Source organism: Aspergillus oryzae, chromosome 5, assembly GCF_000184455.2.
Source record: "Aspergillus oryzae RIB40 DNA, chromosome 5".
In the NCBI taxonomy this organism is placed as follows: domain Eukaryota; kingdom Fungi; phylum Ascomycota; class Eurotiomycetes; order Eurotiales; family Aspergillaceae; genus Aspergillus; species Aspergillus oryzae.
In genome coordinates this window covers 2,085,428-2,103,999 of record NC_036439.1, presented here as the reverse complement: position 1 = coordinate 2,103,999, position 18,572 = coordinate 2,085,428, and the positions used below count along the sequence as shown (strand labels likewise).

Sequence of the window (18,572 nt, the reverse complement as noted above, 5' to 3'; positions counted from 1 at the left end):
GTCCTGGGCAAGGGTCGTTGTGTACTGGGCTTGCTTTGATTGAATAGCCTTTGATAGTAGCGTTACTTCCTTGTGACCCAAAGAAGGCTTCGGAGGTTTGTTCTTTGAAACCTGCTGCTTGAGCTCGTCACTCGACATGCAGAGTGTTTTAGCCAACAGGACCAGTTCGTCTGGAAGAACACCTGCCAGATCATCATCCAACGGTCTCGGAATGTCATAACCGTCATCAAGGACTTCTAAGTCCTCAAGGAATTGGAGCTACAGTCTCTGATCAGCATTGTATCTCAAACAGGTATAGGCGAGATTGAGAGTATATACCACAGGTTGGTTCTCAGTATCGGCATTTTCAAGGCCTGCCGCCTGGCAAATAAGCTCCAGTGACAGCTCAACTACATCGTAAGGAGAATAGTTATCGGTCACGTAGCCGTACCTCCTCAGAAGGTCCGCACGGGGGATTTCTCCGTAATCATTGAAAATCTCAGCCCCTGCACTGATAGGCTTGATAGCCTTCATTACAAGACCGGTCTCTTCTTGGAAAAGACGAGCCTTCATATGAGTGAGCGCCTATGGCTTGCTAAGCGTGAAGGGGGAGAGCTCACGTTATTCTGGTCTGCATCGGCGTTCAACAAATCTGCCAGAGGAACCATACCCTTGGACAATTGTTCCTCATCATCAGTCACATATCCGCTTTCATCATCTCCTTCATCATCCTCATCTTCGGGCTTCTCGATATCGAAGGCATAAGCCATGATAAGGGAGCCCATCACATGAGCGAGGTTCAGGAGAGCCTGAGTGCCAGCATCGCCATCATACGATGCTAGACCATCCACCGGCGGAAAGAGAGATGGATTGGCTCTCACAATAGGAGCAATCATTTCCAGTATGGATTCTTCTGCACCTTCCTTGCCAATTCTATCGACGATTGCGCTGCCCTGAAGCTCCTGAAGCTCTGAAGGCGACCAGAACATTAGGGTATCAAATTTTCGGGGAAGGATCTTGAAGTATGATGCCCAGGCCGATTGATCCCCAAGAAGATACTCGTAGATCATGACCAGCATAAGAGACAGCCATGGTCCCAGCTCCTCCACATCCTGGGAGAGCAGATCCTTCAATTTTGAATTCTGAGTTGAGAGGACGTGTTCGCGGGGGATGGTAAAAAGCTCTTCACCTTCCGCAATATCGGATTGCGCCACTAGTAGATTGATGTGTGTCTGTCAGAGATGTCCACGAAATACGAATCTGGGTGCGGTGGGAGATCGAAGTGGGCGAAATTCTTCTTGGGTTGATCACGTACCGACACCTCTGCCCGCCGCTCTGGATCTCAAATCAGCGAGGCGAATCTTAGGGTTAACCTTCACCCCAGGCTTACCAGACAGCCAAGAGATAAACTCGTCTGACTGAGACTGGAAATTCGCCGGATCGTGAAAATGAATTGTGGAAGACATGGTGTCTTTTGACGAGAAAGAGTAGTGGAGTAGGTAGAAGAAGAGCACACCAAAGAAAAACGGGAATACAAGAAAGAGAGAGGGCCCCACTCTTTCTCGGACACACGGAGAAAAGGGACAGTCAGAGGGGAGGTAAAGAGTAAGATCAGAGAACTGAGAGTACCCCAGGTAGGGTAGGATGAAGGACGAAGTGAATCGTCCACAGTTGTGTGTGTGCGTGTGAAGAGAGAGTCACCAGGTGTGGTAAATGGGGGGTGTGGGTGAGCTGTAGTTCAGGACGTAGTTCCATAGTAGTAGACTTAGTTCGCCGGCACGCCGTACCACTGGATGTACACCGTCGGATAAACGCTGCAGCGGATATTACCGCCCTTCAAGCGCACCAATCGATAACGTTGCTGATAAAAAAAAGATCAATTTTGCCCCTCTACTCTGTACTGGCTCATCAATGAAAATAATCTCCTCATTGTAAACCCCCCTCCACACGGTTTTGTTTTGTGTTGTTTTCCTTGGATATTCATTACGATAGAAATTACTGTTCTATCCAATTTTCCCCTTCCATCATGATCGCTATCGGCCTGGAGGGCTCCGCCAACAAGCTTGGTGTGGGCATCATGTTGCACCCCGATAATGGCAACCCCCCGCAGGTACTCGCGAACATCCGTCACACCTATGTCTCTCCCCCAGGTGAAGGTTTTCTTCCTAAAGACACTGCTAGGCACCATCGCGCATGGGTGGTAAAGCTGGTGAAAAAAGCACTCAAGGAAGCTCATGTGTCCGTCCAAGATGTGGATTGTATTTGTTTCACCAAGGGCCCTGGTATGGGAGCTCCCCTCCAGAGCGTTGCAGTTGCGGCACGGATGTTGAGCCTACTATGGGGCAAAGAGTTGGTCGGTGTAAATCACTGTGTCGGACGTATGTATAGCCCTAATGCCTATTTTTATATAACCCTTCTTCAATTACTCGTGCATAAACCTGTTGCATACTTCCGTGGTGCCCATGGCGCTAACGTTACGTAGATATTGAGATGGGCAGGCTCATTACAGGCTCTACCAATCCAGTTGTACTCTATGTTTCTGGAGGAAACACACAAGTAATCGCATATAGCTCACAAAGGTACCGGATTTTCGGCGAGACTCTTGATATTGCGGTGGGTAACTGCTTGGACCGGTTCGCGCGAACGCTACACATTTCCAATGACCCGGCTCCGGGATATAATATTGAACAATTAGCCAAAAAGGGCAAGCAATTAGTTGATCTACCATACACTGTAAAGGGAATGGATTGCTCCTTCTCTGGTATCTTAGCCGCAGTGGATGGCTTGGCCACGACATATGGACTAGGTGGCGAAGGGAAGGATGATGAGACCGACACCCCTATACCTGATGCTGATGGTAATGGAAAACCCACCCGCGCGGACTTGTGCTTCTCACTCCAAGAGACTATCTTCTCCATGCTTGTTGAAACCACCGAACGCGCAATGGCGCACGTCGGCTCCAAAGAAGTTCTGATTGTCGGTGGTGTTGGTTGCAATGAGAGGTTACAGGAGATGATGGGGATCATGGCTCGGGATCGCGGAGGTAGCGTCCATGCTACAGACGAAAGATTCTGTATCGATAATGGAATAATGATCGCGCAGGCAGGCTTGCTCGCATACTCGACTGGATTCCGTACGCCATTGAAGGATTCCACATGTACGCAACGGTTCCGAACGGATGATGTGTTTGTAAAGTGGAGGGATTAATATGCCGATTTAACTACCGGGGCCCCATTCACTGGATAAAATAGATTTACGAAGACGTTCATGTCCACGCGTTTGGCCGCTACATTTTGTGTCCATGGGGACCGCTGTATTGCAGTAGTTGCAGTATAATGCTGTGAATTTGTATTTGAAGATTATAGGTAGCCATGGGAGCATCGGGTTACTCCATCGACAATGACCTGGCAGAAGTAGTGGTATGTAATTCATAGATGTCCCAGCATCACTAGACCGTACTGGACCCGACCGAATGCTAGCATACATTAGGCATTTAAAACGTAGCCAAGAAGTACTGAAGCGCATGCGACACAGTCGCATGGCGAGCAGAAAGAGAAAAGACAAGACATGTTGTCAACGTTCTTATCGCTAGTGATGCATCCCAAGTAACTCCGGAGAAATGGTGATTCAAAGCGCCTTCAATGAAATAAATAGTCAAACAACTCCTGCCTAGCATTCAGCCTATTACTAAGTGCCCAAAGGCTATATGCTTGGCTTCCAATGTATGTGCGTTAGTCAGTAAAAGAAAAGGGGTGAGGAAGGGGGAGCAATCCCATAGAGACACTCAGGCCAGGGATATAATAAGTTTGTTGGAAAACATTCCCCGGATGTTTCAGAGACGAATTGGAGCACGAAGCCAGCAGATATTCATTAGGCGAAGAAGGTTCAACATGATCTTGTCTAGCTAAGGAGTAATGTACCACTCCTGACCGAACAGGGGATATGCAGTGACGTCTTTGTGCGTTTATATCTATCCCGCGATATCCCCGGTTGGCTTATACAAAATTGTCGTTACGTACTGTGGTTGTACGTCTTAGTAACCTAGAAACCAGACTGTGCGATTGCAGTGACTTACCTTGCGTTTGTATCTGGTTGTTGCACTGGTAGCGAGGACGCCGTTTTTGATGCTGCTCGTCGCCAGATGATTCAAAACAGTATGGTTGGGATAGTTGAGCACGCTGCTATCGTCCTTCATTGGCGTAGTGCCGTTTAATATCGACTTCCCCAGGAAGAGGGGAAGACTTGGCGGCGTAGGTGCATCGCCAATCACATTGACAGCTTGTTGGTAAGCTGGGCTCTCTTGTGTTTCATCTTCTCTGTCTAAGTCAACAAGGAACTGCGGGATTATACGACGGAAGTCCCCTTGGGGGATTTCTTCCCATTCGTCCGGTTGATCTTCAACGGCTGATCCAGATCCAACCTGCTCAGACCCAACTCGGGTGGGGAGGACTTGCGGAGGGTGGACTCCGGGAGGAACGTTGCTTTGAGATGTTTTATCGCTCCCGCTCCGTGACCGATTAGTGTCATCGGCGCTTATTTCGATGTAATTAACGAGGTGGTTGGTAAAGTCTACTGCAGTGGGAAGACTGTCCGCCGCACGCATCTCACCGTCTACGATGAATTTTAAGTGGTGGGTTCCAGGGCGGAGATTTAACCTCGTTGACATAACGCCGGGGTTACTTTCACTGCTTACCAGGTGTTACGTTAGTGGTGGAGCTTGATAAATGCTAGACCATGTGGTCTTGCGGGTCCAGTAACAAGCAATGGAAAGGATAATACCAATGGCATTGCATACCTTCTGTGTAGACGAAACTTTTTCTCCCAGTTGACGAATGTACCGGTGACATAGACCTTGTCGCCAGGAGCAGTCCATTCTATAATCGTAGGGACAGGCCTGCCGACACCACTGCTTGTATACGGCTCCAGCTCTTCCAAAACTTCTTCATCTTCGACGGCAGCATCGCCAAGCTTTGGATCTCCCTGACCTGCTTGTTCATCGAGCAATCGTTCCGAGGGAGGCGAACCCATATAAGGTGAACCTGGCGTCGCCGTGGCATCACCAATCGGTAGAGGCAATCGTGGTGGCCGCTGGAGATGGGCAGATGCGCTGTAGTAGGCATTGTGAGGTGGACCGGAAGGCGCTACGGATGTATAGTGATCGTGCCTAGCGCTAGTTCGTGAAGTTGGTACCTGGACGGGGTTTGACGGATCGGGGGAGGGTATTTCTTTATAGTGAGGATCTGCTTTCTTAGTATCGGGCGCATGCCGTGTCGCTGAGTCTGGGGCATTGCGTGATTGAAGACGCTGTTGAACCGATGCCTGATTTTGCGAAACTGGATGGCCAGTTGCAGTCTCTTTGGATGCAGAGGGATCCGCGGCAGTGGCTTTTGCTGTACCCGATGGAGCGTTGAGCGAAGGTCGGCGCGTCACTTTTCTGTCACCCGCAGAACCAGCATGGGTCGAGTGACCCGAAGTCGACGGGACATCTCCGGCGGGCCCCTTGGAAGGGTTGTTACCCATTGGAGGCGTAGAAGAGCGAAAATGTGGGGGACAGATATAAATGAAGGAGGGGGAGGAGGGGAAGGAAGTCGAGACGAGATGAACGGTATGTACTCCGTAGATCGGGTCGCTAGCATCAGATCGCGGTCCTCGACCGGCAATGGGGGGAACACAAATAGAGAAGGCAAACTGTAAGGCCCCCAAAAAATATTGAGCGTAATTTAGTGCCCAAAGAGGTACTGGCAATGTAAATACAGCCCAACTAAAACGAAGCTGAACATCGAGTGAAGTAGCGATGATGTCGATATCAGCGACCCCAGAGTCTGGGCCAACTTATCAATTAGGGCTTAGGGCTCCCGCCGGATAGTCGGCAGTTATCTCCGATCACCGGAAGTCCCCAACCTCATGGTGCCAATAACGTCGTAGGTAGTCATCGTTAGTCCTCCTCGCGTGCCTTTGCTGTATAGCTCAACAGTAGCATCTTCCAGTACAGTTCATGTTTCTGAGGTCGCCTGAAACCCTTAAGGGGCAATAGCTCGTTCAGGCAAGAATTCTCTATCTATATGATTCTGCCGGAAGCTACCGCCTATGGAAGCTTATGTATCGAGGAGGAATGATGAGGATCAATTAATATTCATTCATCTTCTTCTTCCATAGAGTCTGGTCTTGTCGCATAAAGAATTGTCATACGTAATGAAGAGTTCTTTGCGGTAGCTAGCAATATTTCACGGCGCATCAATGTCCTGGATTTCCGCAATAACCACAGTGTCACAATGGATACTCCTATATCCTGTTACCTTTCTCATATACTACGGATATCGACTATTGCGACTATTGGCAACGCCGTTGGTGAAACTAGGACAATTCACTTTTCACTGCACCCTTCTGCCCTTCAATCTAGTCTTGAAGTTTGAGGTACGGGAGTTTTTTGAATTGCGTCTCCCATCGAAGAACAATTTGACTCCAATAGTTCAAACGAAGATGGTTGTTGACATTCTTATAGGCTTTTCTGACCTTCGTCTTGGCAGCTATACTCACAGGGGCATCACTGGGACTGCTGTTGTACTATACGAGTTCCTTCGTTGTGGAGATTTTGAACCAGTCCCTGGGGCTAACATACCCTTTACCTCGTCACACCCAAGCTCACACTATTAAGGAACCGAAGAGCAATGCTCTGGAAAGAGGATATAGTCCGCTCAACGAGTACCTGGCCGGCAGCGGTAGACAAATCAGAAAGAGTGGGCTTCTGTCTTCCACGATCTTGGAGGAGGAAGAATCCAATCAGGACTCAAACGGAGATGATATCTATGACTGACCAAGAGAGGCAAGAAGATTTGTATGTATCTTAGCAGGCCCTTCGATAGTTAATGAGGGGTGTTTACAAAATACATCAATGTGCAGTGTAGAATTAACATTTTAAGTTAGAAGTGACAGCAGCTGGTATCGCAATCACCAGACCCTATCGATAACAACTGGACCCTTTCCCCCGCGGAGATGATAAATACCCAGTACCGGGCGGTCAAAAATACCACAATTTTATGACGGAGCACACGTGGGTCCTCACGCATGGATCAATAAACCCTGGAATTTATTAGCTTGGGTTGAGTTAAATTAAGTCGTGTTGCTTCATGACTTCGTATTCCTATTGCACACTTCTTTAGCCCTCAAAACTTACTCCGTATTCTGCTCGACATCCACTTTCGCGCATCCTTCGTCCTAGTCTTCCTAAATCGATTATATCATCGATCATCATTACATACTCGCGGGCGATCTGTCTCCGATGCGCTAACGGGCTCACTTCCAATACGTCACCTCGCAGCAATTTTTCGTTCCCGCCTCCTGAATAGAACAAATATTCTAAGAAGAACTTGAAATTGACGTCGACGTTTGCTACAGGTTTCAGGGGGAAGGTTCTCAACTACAGACGGAAGGAGGATAAATAAGTCACACGCAGACAGTGGAGAAAAGGGGACACAGGAAGCAGACGAAGAGGAGAGGGTGAGGTGAAATGGTTTTGCCTCGACCATTTTCGCGGGTGCGAACGTTGCTGTTGGCGGCTGCACTCGCGGCTTTTCTGACATATTCTTTCTTGCGCTGGCAGCGCATTTCCTATGCAGAACAAGCGCAATCCGCAGCTAAAGAGGCCGCATCATCCAACGCCCAGGCCGTAGTATTGACTAGGCCGGAAGGTCATATCGGCTTCTGGCGTCAATTTCAGCCTCTTCTGGCGACGTACCAGCCAAAATGTGAACCACCACTGCGACTGGACAATGCGCCATCGATTAGGTTCGAGCAAGCGAGCCCTGACTTCCGCCCTGAGGTACTGGACATGCTGGACGATCACGTTGATGCCATGAAGCAAGCTCATACAGGGTTCATCGAGGATATTAAGGCAAAGCCACCCATGCTGCACTATGTCCCCAACACTAGAGGATTGGTTTCGACCGCCGGTGGCGAATACTTACCCGTGTTGGTCATCTCGCTTCGAATGCTGCGGAGGACAGGCTCAGAACTGCCACTCGAGGTATTTCTTGCCAATGAGGATGAGTATGAGAGATATATATGCGATGTGGTCCTTCCATCTCTCAATGCTCGATGTGTGGTACTTGCCCATATCCTGGATGCTGTTCCAAAGGTCATGGATATCCAGAAATACCAATTCAAACTGTTCGCCATGATGTTCTCTTCTTTTGAGGAAATCTTGTTCCTAGATGCCGACGCGTTCCCGCTACATCAACCAGAAATACTCTTCATGAACGAACCTTTCAAGTCCAAGAAAATGGTTACGTGGCCAGACTTTTGGGCGACCACAATCTCGTCATATTATTACGAGATATCATCCCAACCTATGCCTTCGAATACCATTCGGCAATCCAGTGAATCTGGCGAGGTGCTCCTTTCCAAGAAGACCCACATGCAGACACTCCTTCTAAGTGTATATTATAACTTCTGGGGTCCTGATTATTACTACCCACTTTTGTCGCAGGGTGCATCTGGTGAAGGTGACAAGGAAACGTTTGTTGCAGCTGCTCGAACTCTTGGAGAATCATACTATCAGGTTTCTGAGCCCATCTGCGCCATTGGTCATGGTACCGAGGGCGGCTTTGCTGGCTCCGCAATGGTCCAGTTTGATCCGGTTGAGGATTACGCCTTGACACAAAAAGGAGAATGGCGCGTTCATGGATCAAAGGCCCCTGCTCCCCGTGCCTTCTTCATCCATGCTAATTTCCCAAAGTTCAACCCAGCTACAGTGTTCGATAAGCAAGCAGTCAACCCGGCTTTCGCCGATGACGGTAGCTACACACGCGCATGGACCATACCTCAAGAAGTGATTGGAAAGTTTAGCACGGATGTCGAAAAGTATTTCTGGAAAGAAATTCTCTGGACAGGCTGCGAACTCGAGAGTAAATTCAGTACCTGGAAGGGTCGCAAGGGCATCTGCTCGGAAGTGAAAAAGTACTGGAACGCAATATACGTGGACAAGAAGACTTCAAAGGTCTAAGCAGGCTGAAACATCCTAGCTTGAGCGATATTTGCGTTGGTGTCTTCACCATGTTACTGCTGCGTATTTCATTCGTGGTGGACAAATATATCATAGGATGTGTCCCAGGACATGTTAGTGTTCACGCTAGCTATGTGTGCGCTGCATTTTGCCCTGGACGACATCGCATCCTTCACCCTCACTTCCCGTCTTTGTTTGGCCGGGTCGAGTTGAGAAGATCCCCACGAACATAGTGGGTGTACAAACGTTGCCTCGGAATGAACGTGTCATTTCAAAGACAGCCGGCACCACATCTACGAAACATGATGGCACCTCAAAACATACAAGGCGCAGGATGCCTTCCCAAACAGCCTCCAGCTTCTCCAGCTTTGAAGACTCGGGTCACTGTGGAGGGTTTATGCATGACATGCTAACTGGGTCTACCAAGAAGCGACTAAGCTTCTCGCTTGTCTAGGCTGCCCAGGCATAAACTAAAGACTTTTTTTCTATAAATTTGTATGCATATATTAGCGTCAATCAATTGGGTCGATAGTACATACTTTCTATACCATGTTATTCGATATTATTTTCAGCCCTACTCCGCACGGTCTGTATATATCAATAGTGCAGTACTATTATCGATGGCTCACCGAGTCTTCGAAACTTAGCCGGCGCCAGGGCCTTATTCTTTCAGACCCCAAAAAAAGGTTACATATGACAGGCAGGATTATACGTAAATATGATTAGCGGCTATATTTTTATGTAACAGGTAGAGAGGCGAAGTCTATAGTATCTTATTGTATCATGTTCTCTAGTCGTACATTATCTATATAATTTACAGGAGTTGACTTTTTGCGCGGATTATAATACATAGAGGTCAAGACGGTAGCTTTTACAGGCTAAGGCTTGATCTCCATTCCTGACTTATCAGCCTTCTTGACCGCCTCTTCGAACAGCTCCTTGCACCGCACTCGGCTGCCTAGTTTGGCACACAGCAAGAAAGCACCGCTGAGTTTCCGGTGAAGACTGTAGGTCTCTTCCGGCGGAGGCGACAGGCGCTCTCGGATCATAACTGGGATAAAAGCACGAACTCTATCTGTGATGGTCTGGTTGCTGAAGTCATAGACATCTGGGGAAGAGCCCATGAACGGTTCGGCAAGAGTGGTGATAGAGGAGACATGTGTATTCACCATAGCTGAAGACTCGTGACCCGTCAGGTAGCCCAGGTCAATAGAGAGACGGTGGCACGTCTCGCGATCATTTCGCGAGGCAGCCACAAGAGTGCGAATGTATTTCGTGATGAATTCGGTGGGGTACTCGCGCGAAGCACCGAAATCAAGAAGTTCTAGACGGTTAGTCTCTGCGTTATAGAGGAAGTTGGTCCAGTTCGGGTCCGTCTGCATGTATCTGAATTCGGTGATTTCTCGCAAACACAGACGCATGATCTGTGTGCCGATCCAATCGCGCTGTTCTTGGGTGAAATTTTGAATCTTAGTTACGGCAACACCGTTCAAGCGCTCCATGGTCAAGACCTGTCTACCCGAAGCCTCGGGGATGATTTCTGGTACCAGAAAGACTGGATCATCTTTGAGGAGTTCCTTGAAGTGCTTGCTGCATTCGGCTTCTCGGATGTAGTCACATTCCCAGGCGAGTTCTGTCCGGGCATTTGCGATAGTCTTGTCAAGATACAGACCCTTCGGGAGAAGACGAGACGCAGTGAGTAGGATCGACAAGTTGTTCAGGTCCGAGTCGATAGAGTCTGCCACACCCGGGTATTGTACTTTGACGGCGACGGGTTGACCTGTCTTCTTTAGCACGGCCCCATGAACTTGACCGATAGAAGCTGCAGCCATTGGGACTTCATCAAACGAGGAGAATAGATCCCGCCAGTTAGGGCCCAGGTTATCAGCCAGAACTTTGTCACGCTGAGAGGCCGGCATGTAGTCAGCTCGGTCTTGTACTCTTTGCAGAACAATTCCGATCGACTCTGGGAGCATCTTCGAGTCTAAAATAGTTAGTCTTGTCGCTACAGCAAAAGGGGAAATGCTTATACAAACCTTGGAAGCTCAGCATCTGGCCTAATTTGAGGGCAGCACCACGCATCTTCGAAAGCTTAGCGACGAGGCGTTCCATGTTCCCGGGACTGAACATTAGAGATCCAGCGTCCGCGTCATTACTGCCGGTTACTCTCCGTAGACCCTCACCAACAGCTCCAAAAGCCATCGAAGTCGCCAGTCCACCATATTGCCATAGTCTCCCTAGACGTGATGACGGAACACGTGATTCTAACATTTGATAAGAGCCTGCTTGTTTTGTGTCCGTTATTACCACAGGGTCTGTCTGCTCGAACCTATTAGCATAGATATCCTTCCTTCTCAGGTAAATGACACTACGAACCTGGGAGTTGGTCGAAACTATATCATCTGCAATACTATTTCCGAGCTTCTCTATGTCATCTTCCTCGACTGTGCGTGTGGATGATCTGGCAGTTTTGAGTTCGCCTTTGTTCATGTTCGCATCACCTCTCCGAGAAATCGACTTGGCGACCTTAGGGCTACGAAAGAGTTGATTCATGACCTCGTCTGGAATTTCCTGCTCCTGCGCAGGCGACGTGACCTTCTCGGCATCCACCGACGAATGAAATACATCCGCATTGATCTCATTGACTAAACCACTCTGGGTAACACTTGCAGCCTTGGGCAATGTCGTACTAGGAAGTCCAGATAACTCGGACCCTGCCTTCTGGGACGGTTGGTAGAACACATCCTGCTGTGAACTGACGTTCAAGTCACCGGACCTTTCATTTCCACTGTATGCCGCCGTCGTCGAAGGAATCTGGGACTCCGCCTGTCGTTGTGATCTCCTTGCGTCGTCGGCAGAGGCATTCGCCGCACGGCGAGACTCGGTCGCGCTTTGGGTCTGAGCCCTCGGCGTCGATTCGGAGGGATTGGGCTCATTGAATCGACTGGCCAAAGCTGCGGCTGCTTGAGCGGTGAGTACGAGGCCGTCGGCCTGCTCTTTGATGCCCTTGGTGAGAGACGAGGTCCTCGTAAACAAATCTAACTGGCGCTGGCGCACCGCCAGGTGTTTCGTTGCAACGGATTTAGCGACATTGAGAACTTGGATAGCGTCCAGAAGACGCCTTCCAGACATAGTATAAATCCTAGAATATCAGTTTTGTGTCCGGTCTAATGAGCTCGCATGACGAACGGGCGCAATTTGTCATAGGTTGACCAACAGTTTGCTGCTGGCTCGATACGAGAAGTCCCGAAGCCGGTCGCCGAGACCCGTTTTTTTGCCACCGTTTACCGCTAGATCGGGCGATTCCGTTCCTTATCGGCGAACTAAATCCGTAGTAGATAAGGAAGTGGCGGCCCTTCATCTGGTGCTTCGAATTTCCTCCCCATTCCCATTCCTCAACTCTACATAGTACATACGTCTCAATGATCACGAAATCGAGTCCTCAAGCTTTGGAGAAAGAGATCTATGATCTCGAATATCGTCTACAGAATGCCAAAGCTCGTCTAGCGTTGGCCTCCGGCCAGGAGCCTGACGGAGATTCATACGTGCCTCTTCCCCAAGGTATGCGAAATGAGTTGCAGGACATTGCGGCGGCCAATGCTGACCTCTCACTTCCAGACACGATCCAATTACTTTCCAGTCATGCCTTATTCCTGCTATCGGACTCTGCCCTCCCATTGGGTTCATTTGCCTATTCTAGCGGTCTCGAATCTTATCTCGCGCATAATAAACCTCTTCCTCCAAAGGTCACACCCACTGCATCCTTTAATTGCTTTTTAAAACTATCGATCACATCAATGGCAAGCACGTCAATACCATACGTTCTTGCGGCATACCGACACCCAGAAGACCTAGAAACATTGGATAATGATATGGATGCCTCAACGCCATGTGTCGTGGCGCAGCGAGCGAGTATCGCGCAAGGGAGGGCTTTGATCGGTGTCTGGGAACGGGCGTTCCGCGGAACGTATGTTTCTGGACCGTTTTTGGAAGGCGTTACTGCTTCCGAGGCGGCCAAAGCCATTGAGGACTTCTCGGACGCTCTCAAGTCGTGTTCTGACACAGCAGATGACTTGGGTCCCAAGGGTCACTTTGCACCCTTATGGGGAATTGTTTGTCTGGCTATGGGCATGGATGCTCGCCAGACAGCATATGTCTTCATGTTGAACCATGCCAAGGCAGTCTTAAGTGCTGCGGTGCGGGCCTCCGTGATGGGGCCATATCAAGCACAGGCTATTTTAGCCAGTAAAGGCCTACAAGATATGATAATAGAACGGATAGACCGAGAGTGGGATACGCCCGTAGAAGATGCGGGTCAAGTGGTACCCCCGTTAGATCTCTGGGTTGGACGGCATGAACTCTTGTACAGCAGGATATTTAATTCATAATGAATACAATTCTATAACAGCGTGCTGATTGTCTTTGGATGGTCATGGTTGACATGACTCCGTTCTGCTGCATTCTTCATCTCTTTCCTCATCCATAACTTCCAAGCTAATCCTACAACACATGCCCTCCCACCCAGATGCCACAGGGAACACTGTAGTGGGTATCCAAGAAAATCCCTTTCCCAGAAGGGAACAAGGGAACAGAACGTGAGAAATCAAATGAACAAGAAACCCCGAAGACCTGAGATCCGCCATTGACTGGCCAATATGCAAAGAGAAAAGAAACAAGTTGAACGCCGGTCCCTCTTGGAAACCTATCCTGCTAAACCGCATAGCAAAACACCGCACCGTGACCTTTTCCATGATTCAGGGGGGACAAAAGTGGATTCGAGAAGGCAAAGAGGAAAGGGTAATAAAAGAGATAACTCGAAAAGGGGGAATTGGGAGAATAGAACGAAAAGTGGGGAAGAAACTATGGTACAAAAAGAATTTGCGAAATTAGGCCAAGAACAAAGATCCTAGAGGGTAATGTGCATATAGTCATTATTTCCGAACGATCGGTTGCAATTCGGGCACTTTCGAGAACGAGAAGTAAGGCGCTCTTCGACGCAGTCTTTGCAGAAAACGTGGCCGCAGGTTTTGATTGCGGTATTCTTGAAGTTCCTGCGACAAACGGTACAAAGTGCTAGTGTCTTATGTTCGAGTCAGCTGTGATATCCTGTAGGCAAGTGGGGAAGCAAGGTAATTTTACCCTCAGCATCTCATATTCCGATGATGAATTTCCCAGGCTCTTGTTCTTCCAATTATCCAGGCTTTTCTTGGTATCCGCAAGTGTTGCCTTCAACCCTTCGATCTCTGTCTCGGCTTGCCGACAGGCACTGGAAGTGCTTGCCAGAGTTGCATCCTTGGACGTTGACAATGTCTTCAGTTCATTAATCTGTCCCTTTAAGCCTTCTATGACGATGCCATTCTCTGCCAGCTGCTGCTGTGTAGCATGGTGCTTGTTCATCATAGAGTTCAATGCTTCCTTTGTCTCACTAACTTGCTTCTCCATATTCGCCAACAATGAACGTGTAGCGGCTTCGGATTCCTTCAACTGCGAAACAATATCTGAGCTCTTCGAGTTCTGCATCCTCAGGGTCCGCACCTCCAAATCACGGGCCTCCTTGCTCTTCATTGCGGCGAAGTATTTCTGGTCGGCCTTGGATTTCTCCGCAGTCAAGCGCGCCATCTTCTCTTCCAACGCACTAAAATCTGTAACTTTCTGTGAAGCTAGAGTAGAGTATTTCTTGCAGGCAGTTTGCATGGAGGTTAATTCGGTGTTCAGCATTGCATATTGGCGTTCGAGTACCTGGTACTTGCCGCGCAACTCCTCGACTGGAATGTCGCTGGAATCCGCTTGTGTGGCTTTTGCGTTTTCCACTTGCAAACGAAGTCGTTCAACCTCCGACTCTAGAGAAGCAATCTGAGCATTTCTGGCCTCCGCGAGTTCCTGGACCTTCAGAACAGCTGTTTTCTCTTGTTCCTGAGCAGCCTTCCGCATCTGCTGATCGGCCAACAATTCATCACGTGCATTCCGTATCCGCGCCAAATCCGTCTCGGCCCGTATCAACTGCGCTTCCTTCTCAGCGATAACATTTTGCGTTTCTTCGTCAACCTGATTGCGGTATGCAGTGCGTTCCGATCGCAGTTTCACGGCTTCTTCGCGTAGTTGCACATTAGTTGCCTCCAAATGATTTATCCGTTTCACGACATCATCATATTGAGATCGCATTTGCTTGAACAGGTCCGTATGCGCATAATCATCATCGGTAAGTTTCGAACGCTTTCCCAACAAGTCAGTTCTGAATGGCTCTCGACGGGCCATAAGAGGAAAGATGACTTACCTTGATATTTAAGTCAGTAATTTGGCTCAGCAAGTTGGCATTCTCGGTCTCCAGCTTCTGTAGTTGTTCTTTCTGCTTTTCGGAGATGGCTACTAGCTTATTATGTGCTTCGTCTAGTTCAGGGCCACGTTCGGCACTAGGTGTCGCACCATTCGATACCGATTGTTCCTCTCGTTGACCGGACGCACTGTCACCCCCAGGTCGCTGGGGGCCTAGGATATATTGCTTCTCCAGTTTGGCGACCGTCAAACTCCGTGCACGGTCCAACTTCTTCTCGGCTACCATGTACCGTAAGGAGGCTTCTTCTAGGCTTTCTTCTAATTGCTGCTTCTCAGATAAAGCTTTGTCGAGTTCGGCGATAGTAGCTTTCTCTTCTGCTAGTTTCTTGGCGAGCTGACTCTGTAACTCACATATTTCAGGTGGGGATTTTGGCGTATTTTTTACAAGGCGAGAGATGATGTCACGTATATCATTAGACCGCGATTTCAAATGTTTCTCAAAATTGTCGACATCGTCGAATGATAAAGAACTTTGAAATGTGGGCCGATCTCCCTTGATATCCTCCGCAGCGCCCAGGAGCAATTTGACCTCATCAATCAACTTTTGGAACTGTTAGTTGGTGACACCGCCATGATAAGAACCGTTGATCCACAGACCTGATTATACCATGTATCGATGACGCGCAGGTGTTCGTTATGGCGAGTAGCGGCTTTCGACATGTCCTTTAATTTGGCCTCCAAGGAGACCTTCTCACGCTTGTACTCCTGCATTTGGCGCCATATCGCATCCTTCTGGAATCGCTAATTTTGGGACCAAGGGTTAGTATTAAATACTATAGTCAACGACGTGGTGGGCTCTGCGCTCGAGGGATATCTAAGGCCCCCCTGGAATGACATGAATCCTACTACGCCGGCTAATCCTAAACTCACCTCCAAGTCATCTTTCCAGGGCATATCAGCATCTGGGTGAGGCTTGCTACCACCATTGACAGAAGTCGCTTGCTTCTTCAATGGTGGTGCCGAATCATTGTGATCAGACGTGGCAGCTCTCTTCCGGTCTTCCATCTTGACGAAACCGGGCTCGGAGGATGCGACGGGGGATGCTTCGGCGACCGGCATCAGTGGCTAAAAAGGCATAAGGATAGTAAAGCCGTCACCACTGAGCAGCAACGATATGGTGGTGAGAGCCGCAGCAGTATCCGACCGTGGGAATAGGGAAACGTTGTTAGGATGGAGGGATGAAAGCAGTCAAGATAAGCAAGATTGGTTGAATCCAGGAGGATTTTCGGCCTGGGAATTAGCGCCGCCCTAGCGCCTCCCACGTGACTGCGCCCACTTTCCCCAGGAGTTCAAGGCACCGCAGCATCTAGACTTTTGCCTGCATTATCACCTATCTTCCTCGACTACGACTATTGTCAACTCAAGTCTTCGGACTAAAACACCTTCAAGGCTTCTCCTCTTCCCACTCCGCCTTCAGCTATGACTGACATCGGTGACAATGAAGTCCTTTTCGAGTTCTGCAATTAGTAAGTTATTTGCGCTCCTGCACCTTCTGTCAGCATCTCGCGTTATTTCTTTGCGCTAATGACTTCCAACGACAGATAAGTCGGGCAAGAAATTCGCCCCCAAGGCGCCAGTCCGACGCGCTGCTCCAGCTCCGGCTGCAGCCCCTAGAAGACCCAGTGTCGCATCTCAGGTATCGGCTTCTCAAACTCCTCAGCCACCAACACAAACTGCAACTCCCGAACCTGCTTCGATTGCTGAGCCTTCCCCTTCTCTTGAGACACCAGCTCCAGACGCAGAGACGCCTAATGAAAAGGACGTGGTACCAACACCCCCTGCGACAGCAACCGTCACAGCAACTGCGACGCCCAAGGCCGCCGCTACGGCGATTTCAATTCCTCGCCCAAAGCGAAAGCCTTCATTCTCCGCATTTACTCTTTCACAGCCTCCTAATGCAACCCCTGCTGAGCCCACGCCACTACTTTCCATTGAAGTAGCGCCTGATGAATCGGGGGAAGATCGAGCCCCGGTAGAAGAGCCTCAACTCTCAGAGACACTAGTTAACGAGGAGCCATCTCTGGTTGCTGAAACCCCGGCCGAAGCCCGGCCCTCCAAGCGTCAAAAGACTAATGCCGAACCTGCAACCCCAGCTTTGGAGTCTCAGCGGCTCACCGGGCCTCCTCAGCTAGCTACTCCGCCGGCTACACAGACCTCGACGAATGAGGAGACTACAGAGAGTCGGGATACCACAGAATCGCAGCCTCCCGCGGAACAGAATCGAAAGACAACAAAGTCAAGAAAACGAAAGCCGTCCAAAGATGTTAATGGTGGAGATACCACGACCAGGACGAGAGAAAGGAAACCTCGAGCTGCTCGTAAGAAGCGCGAGCCGACCCCTGAAGGCTCTGAGGCTGTCCAGATTGCGCCTGGTATTGTCAAGATGTCGGAACTGTGCAAGGACTTACGGACCGGAAAGATCTCTAAGCGAGAAACTGAACTGCGCCAGATGGAGTTGGCTGAGCTGGAACGCAAGCAGAAAGCACAACAGGATGCGGATAATACCGAGCAGACCCCCATCAAAGAGAACGAAAGTGCAGCGACGCCAGCACTGGAAACAAGCAATTCAGGCGACCAAAAGGCACAGAACGGACCAGTTATGAGAATCGTGAACGGGGAGATTGTGCTCGATGCGGCATCGCTCCAAGTCGACCGTCATGCGGATGCAGCAAGAAACGCCGGGGAGCTGGAGGATGTTGTAGAAAACCATCTTACCCGAAAAGTCAATCAGGCGTCATTTGGAAAGCGCTCCAAAACCGAATCTTGGGATGAAGAAATGACGGATCTATTTTATCGAGGCTTGCGCATGTTCGGTACTGACTTTATGATGATCAGCAAACTATTTCCGGGGAGGTCCAGGCGCCAGATCAAGTTGAAGTTCAACAATGAAGAGCGCCGAGCCCCGGGACGGATTAAGGACACACTACTTGGACCGCGGGAAGCTGTTGACATTACGACCTACTCGGAGATGACCAACACCATCTATGACGATCCCAGGATCATTCAACAAGAACTAGATGAGGAGAAGAAACGGATTGAGGATCAACATGCTAAAGAAAAGCAGGCTCAAGAGGAGCTGACTAACAATCCAGATGGTGCCGCAGGTGCTAATCATTCTCCAGAGCAAGGCACTGCACCTGTCAAGAGCAAACGCAATAGCAGGAAGCAAGCCGCTAAGAATACGAGTGGGGGAAATGAAGAAATTTTGGGCACTATTGATGACTTTCCTTGAAATATAATGCTTCTCTTGATTGATATG

General features: G+C 49.3%; 8 protein-coding genes across 8 annotated transcripts; 4 read left to right on the top strand and 4 right to left on the bottom strand.

The window, feature by feature from the left end:
- Window positions 1–284: 284 nt before the first annotated feature.
- AO090701000096 (ribosomal lysine N-methyltransferase) lies at window positions 285–1,445 on the bottom strand (the record flags this gene model as incomplete). The annotated part of the gene is made up of 4 exons (XM_023237478.1): window positions 285–360; window positions 431–546; window positions 600–949; window positions 1,295–1,445. The coding sequence occupies 4 exons, from the start codon at window positions 1,443–1,445 to the stop codon at window positions 285–287; spliced, it is 693 nt and encodes a 230-aa protein (XP_023091990.1).
- A 560-nt stretch (window positions 1,446–2,005) lies between these two features.
- kae1 (O-sialoglycoprotein endopeptidase) lies at window positions 2,006–3,186 on the top strand (the record flags this gene model as incomplete). Its single annotated transcript, XM_001822931.3, has 2 exons — window positions 2,006–2,357; window positions 2,462–3,186. 2 exons carry the CDS (start codon window positions 2,006–2,008, stop codon window positions 3,184–3,186), a joined length of 1,077 nt encoding a protein of 358 aa, XP_001822983.1.
- Window positions 3,187–3,949: 763 nt separating this feature from the next.
- On the bottom strand, window positions 3,950–5,499 carry AO090701000098 (putative Snf1 kinase complex beta-subunit Gal83; the record flags this gene model as incomplete). Its single annotated transcript, XM_023237477.1, has 3 exons — window positions 3,950–3,997; window positions 4,055–4,667; window positions 4,775–5,499. The coding sequence occupies 3 exons, from the start codon at window positions 5,497–5,499 to the stop codon at window positions 3,950–3,952; spliced, it is 1,386 nt and encodes a 461-aa protein (XP_023091991.1).
- Window positions 5,500–7,486: 1,987 nt separating this feature from the next.
- On the top strand, window positions 7,487–8,980 carry AO090701000099 (alpha-mannosyltransferase; the record flags this gene model as incomplete). The annotated part of the gene is made up of 1 exon (XM_001822933.3): window positions 7,487–8,980. The coding sequence occupies one exon, from the start codon at window positions 7,487–7,489 to the stop codon at window positions 8,978–8,980; it is 1,494 nt and encodes a 497-aa protein (XP_001822985.1).
- Window positions 8,981–9,858: 878 nt separating this feature from the next.
- On the bottom strand, window positions 9,859–12,112 carry AO090701000100 (protein kinase COQ8; the record flags this gene model as incomplete). Its single annotated transcript, XM_023237476.1, has 2 exons — window positions 9,859–10,964; window positions 11,017–12,112. 2 exons carry the CDS (start codon window positions 12,110–12,112, stop codon window positions 9,859–9,861), a joined length of 2,202 nt encoding a protein of 733 aa, XP_023091992.1.
- Window positions 12,113–12,402: 290 nt separating this feature from the next.
- Window positions 12,403–13,368, top strand: AO090701000101 (urease accessory protein UreF; the record flags this gene model as incomplete). Its single annotated transcript, XM_023237475.1, has 1 exon — window positions 12,403–13,368. One exon carries the CDS (start codon window positions 12,403–12,405, stop codon window positions 13,366–13,368), a length of 966 nt encoding a protein of 321 aa, XP_023091993.1.
- Window positions 13,369–13,886: 518 nt separating this feature from the next.
- AO090701000102 (E3 ubiquitin-protein ligase BRE1) lies at window positions 13,887–16,372 on the bottom strand (the record flags this gene model as incomplete). Its single annotated transcript, XM_023237474.1, has 5 exons — window positions 13,887–14,060; window positions 14,120–15,193; window positions 15,255–15,854; window positions 15,896–16,045; window positions 16,088–16,372. 5 exons carry the CDS (start codon window positions 16,370–16,372, stop codon window positions 13,887–13,889), a joined length of 2,283 nt encoding a protein of 760 aa, XP_023091994.1.
- A 379-nt stretch (window positions 16,373–16,751) lies between these two features.
- AO090701000103 (transcription factor TFIIIB subunit BDP1) lies at window positions 16,752–18,545 on the top strand (the record flags this gene model as incomplete). Its single annotated transcript, XM_001822937.3, has 2 exons — window positions 16,752–16,779; window positions 16,855–18,545. The coding sequence occupies 2 exons, from the start codon at window positions 16,752–16,754 to the stop codon at window positions 18,543–18,545; spliced, it is 1,719 nt and encodes a 572-aa protein (XP_001822989.1).
- Between the last annotated feature and the right edge of the window lie 27 nt (window positions 18,546–18,572).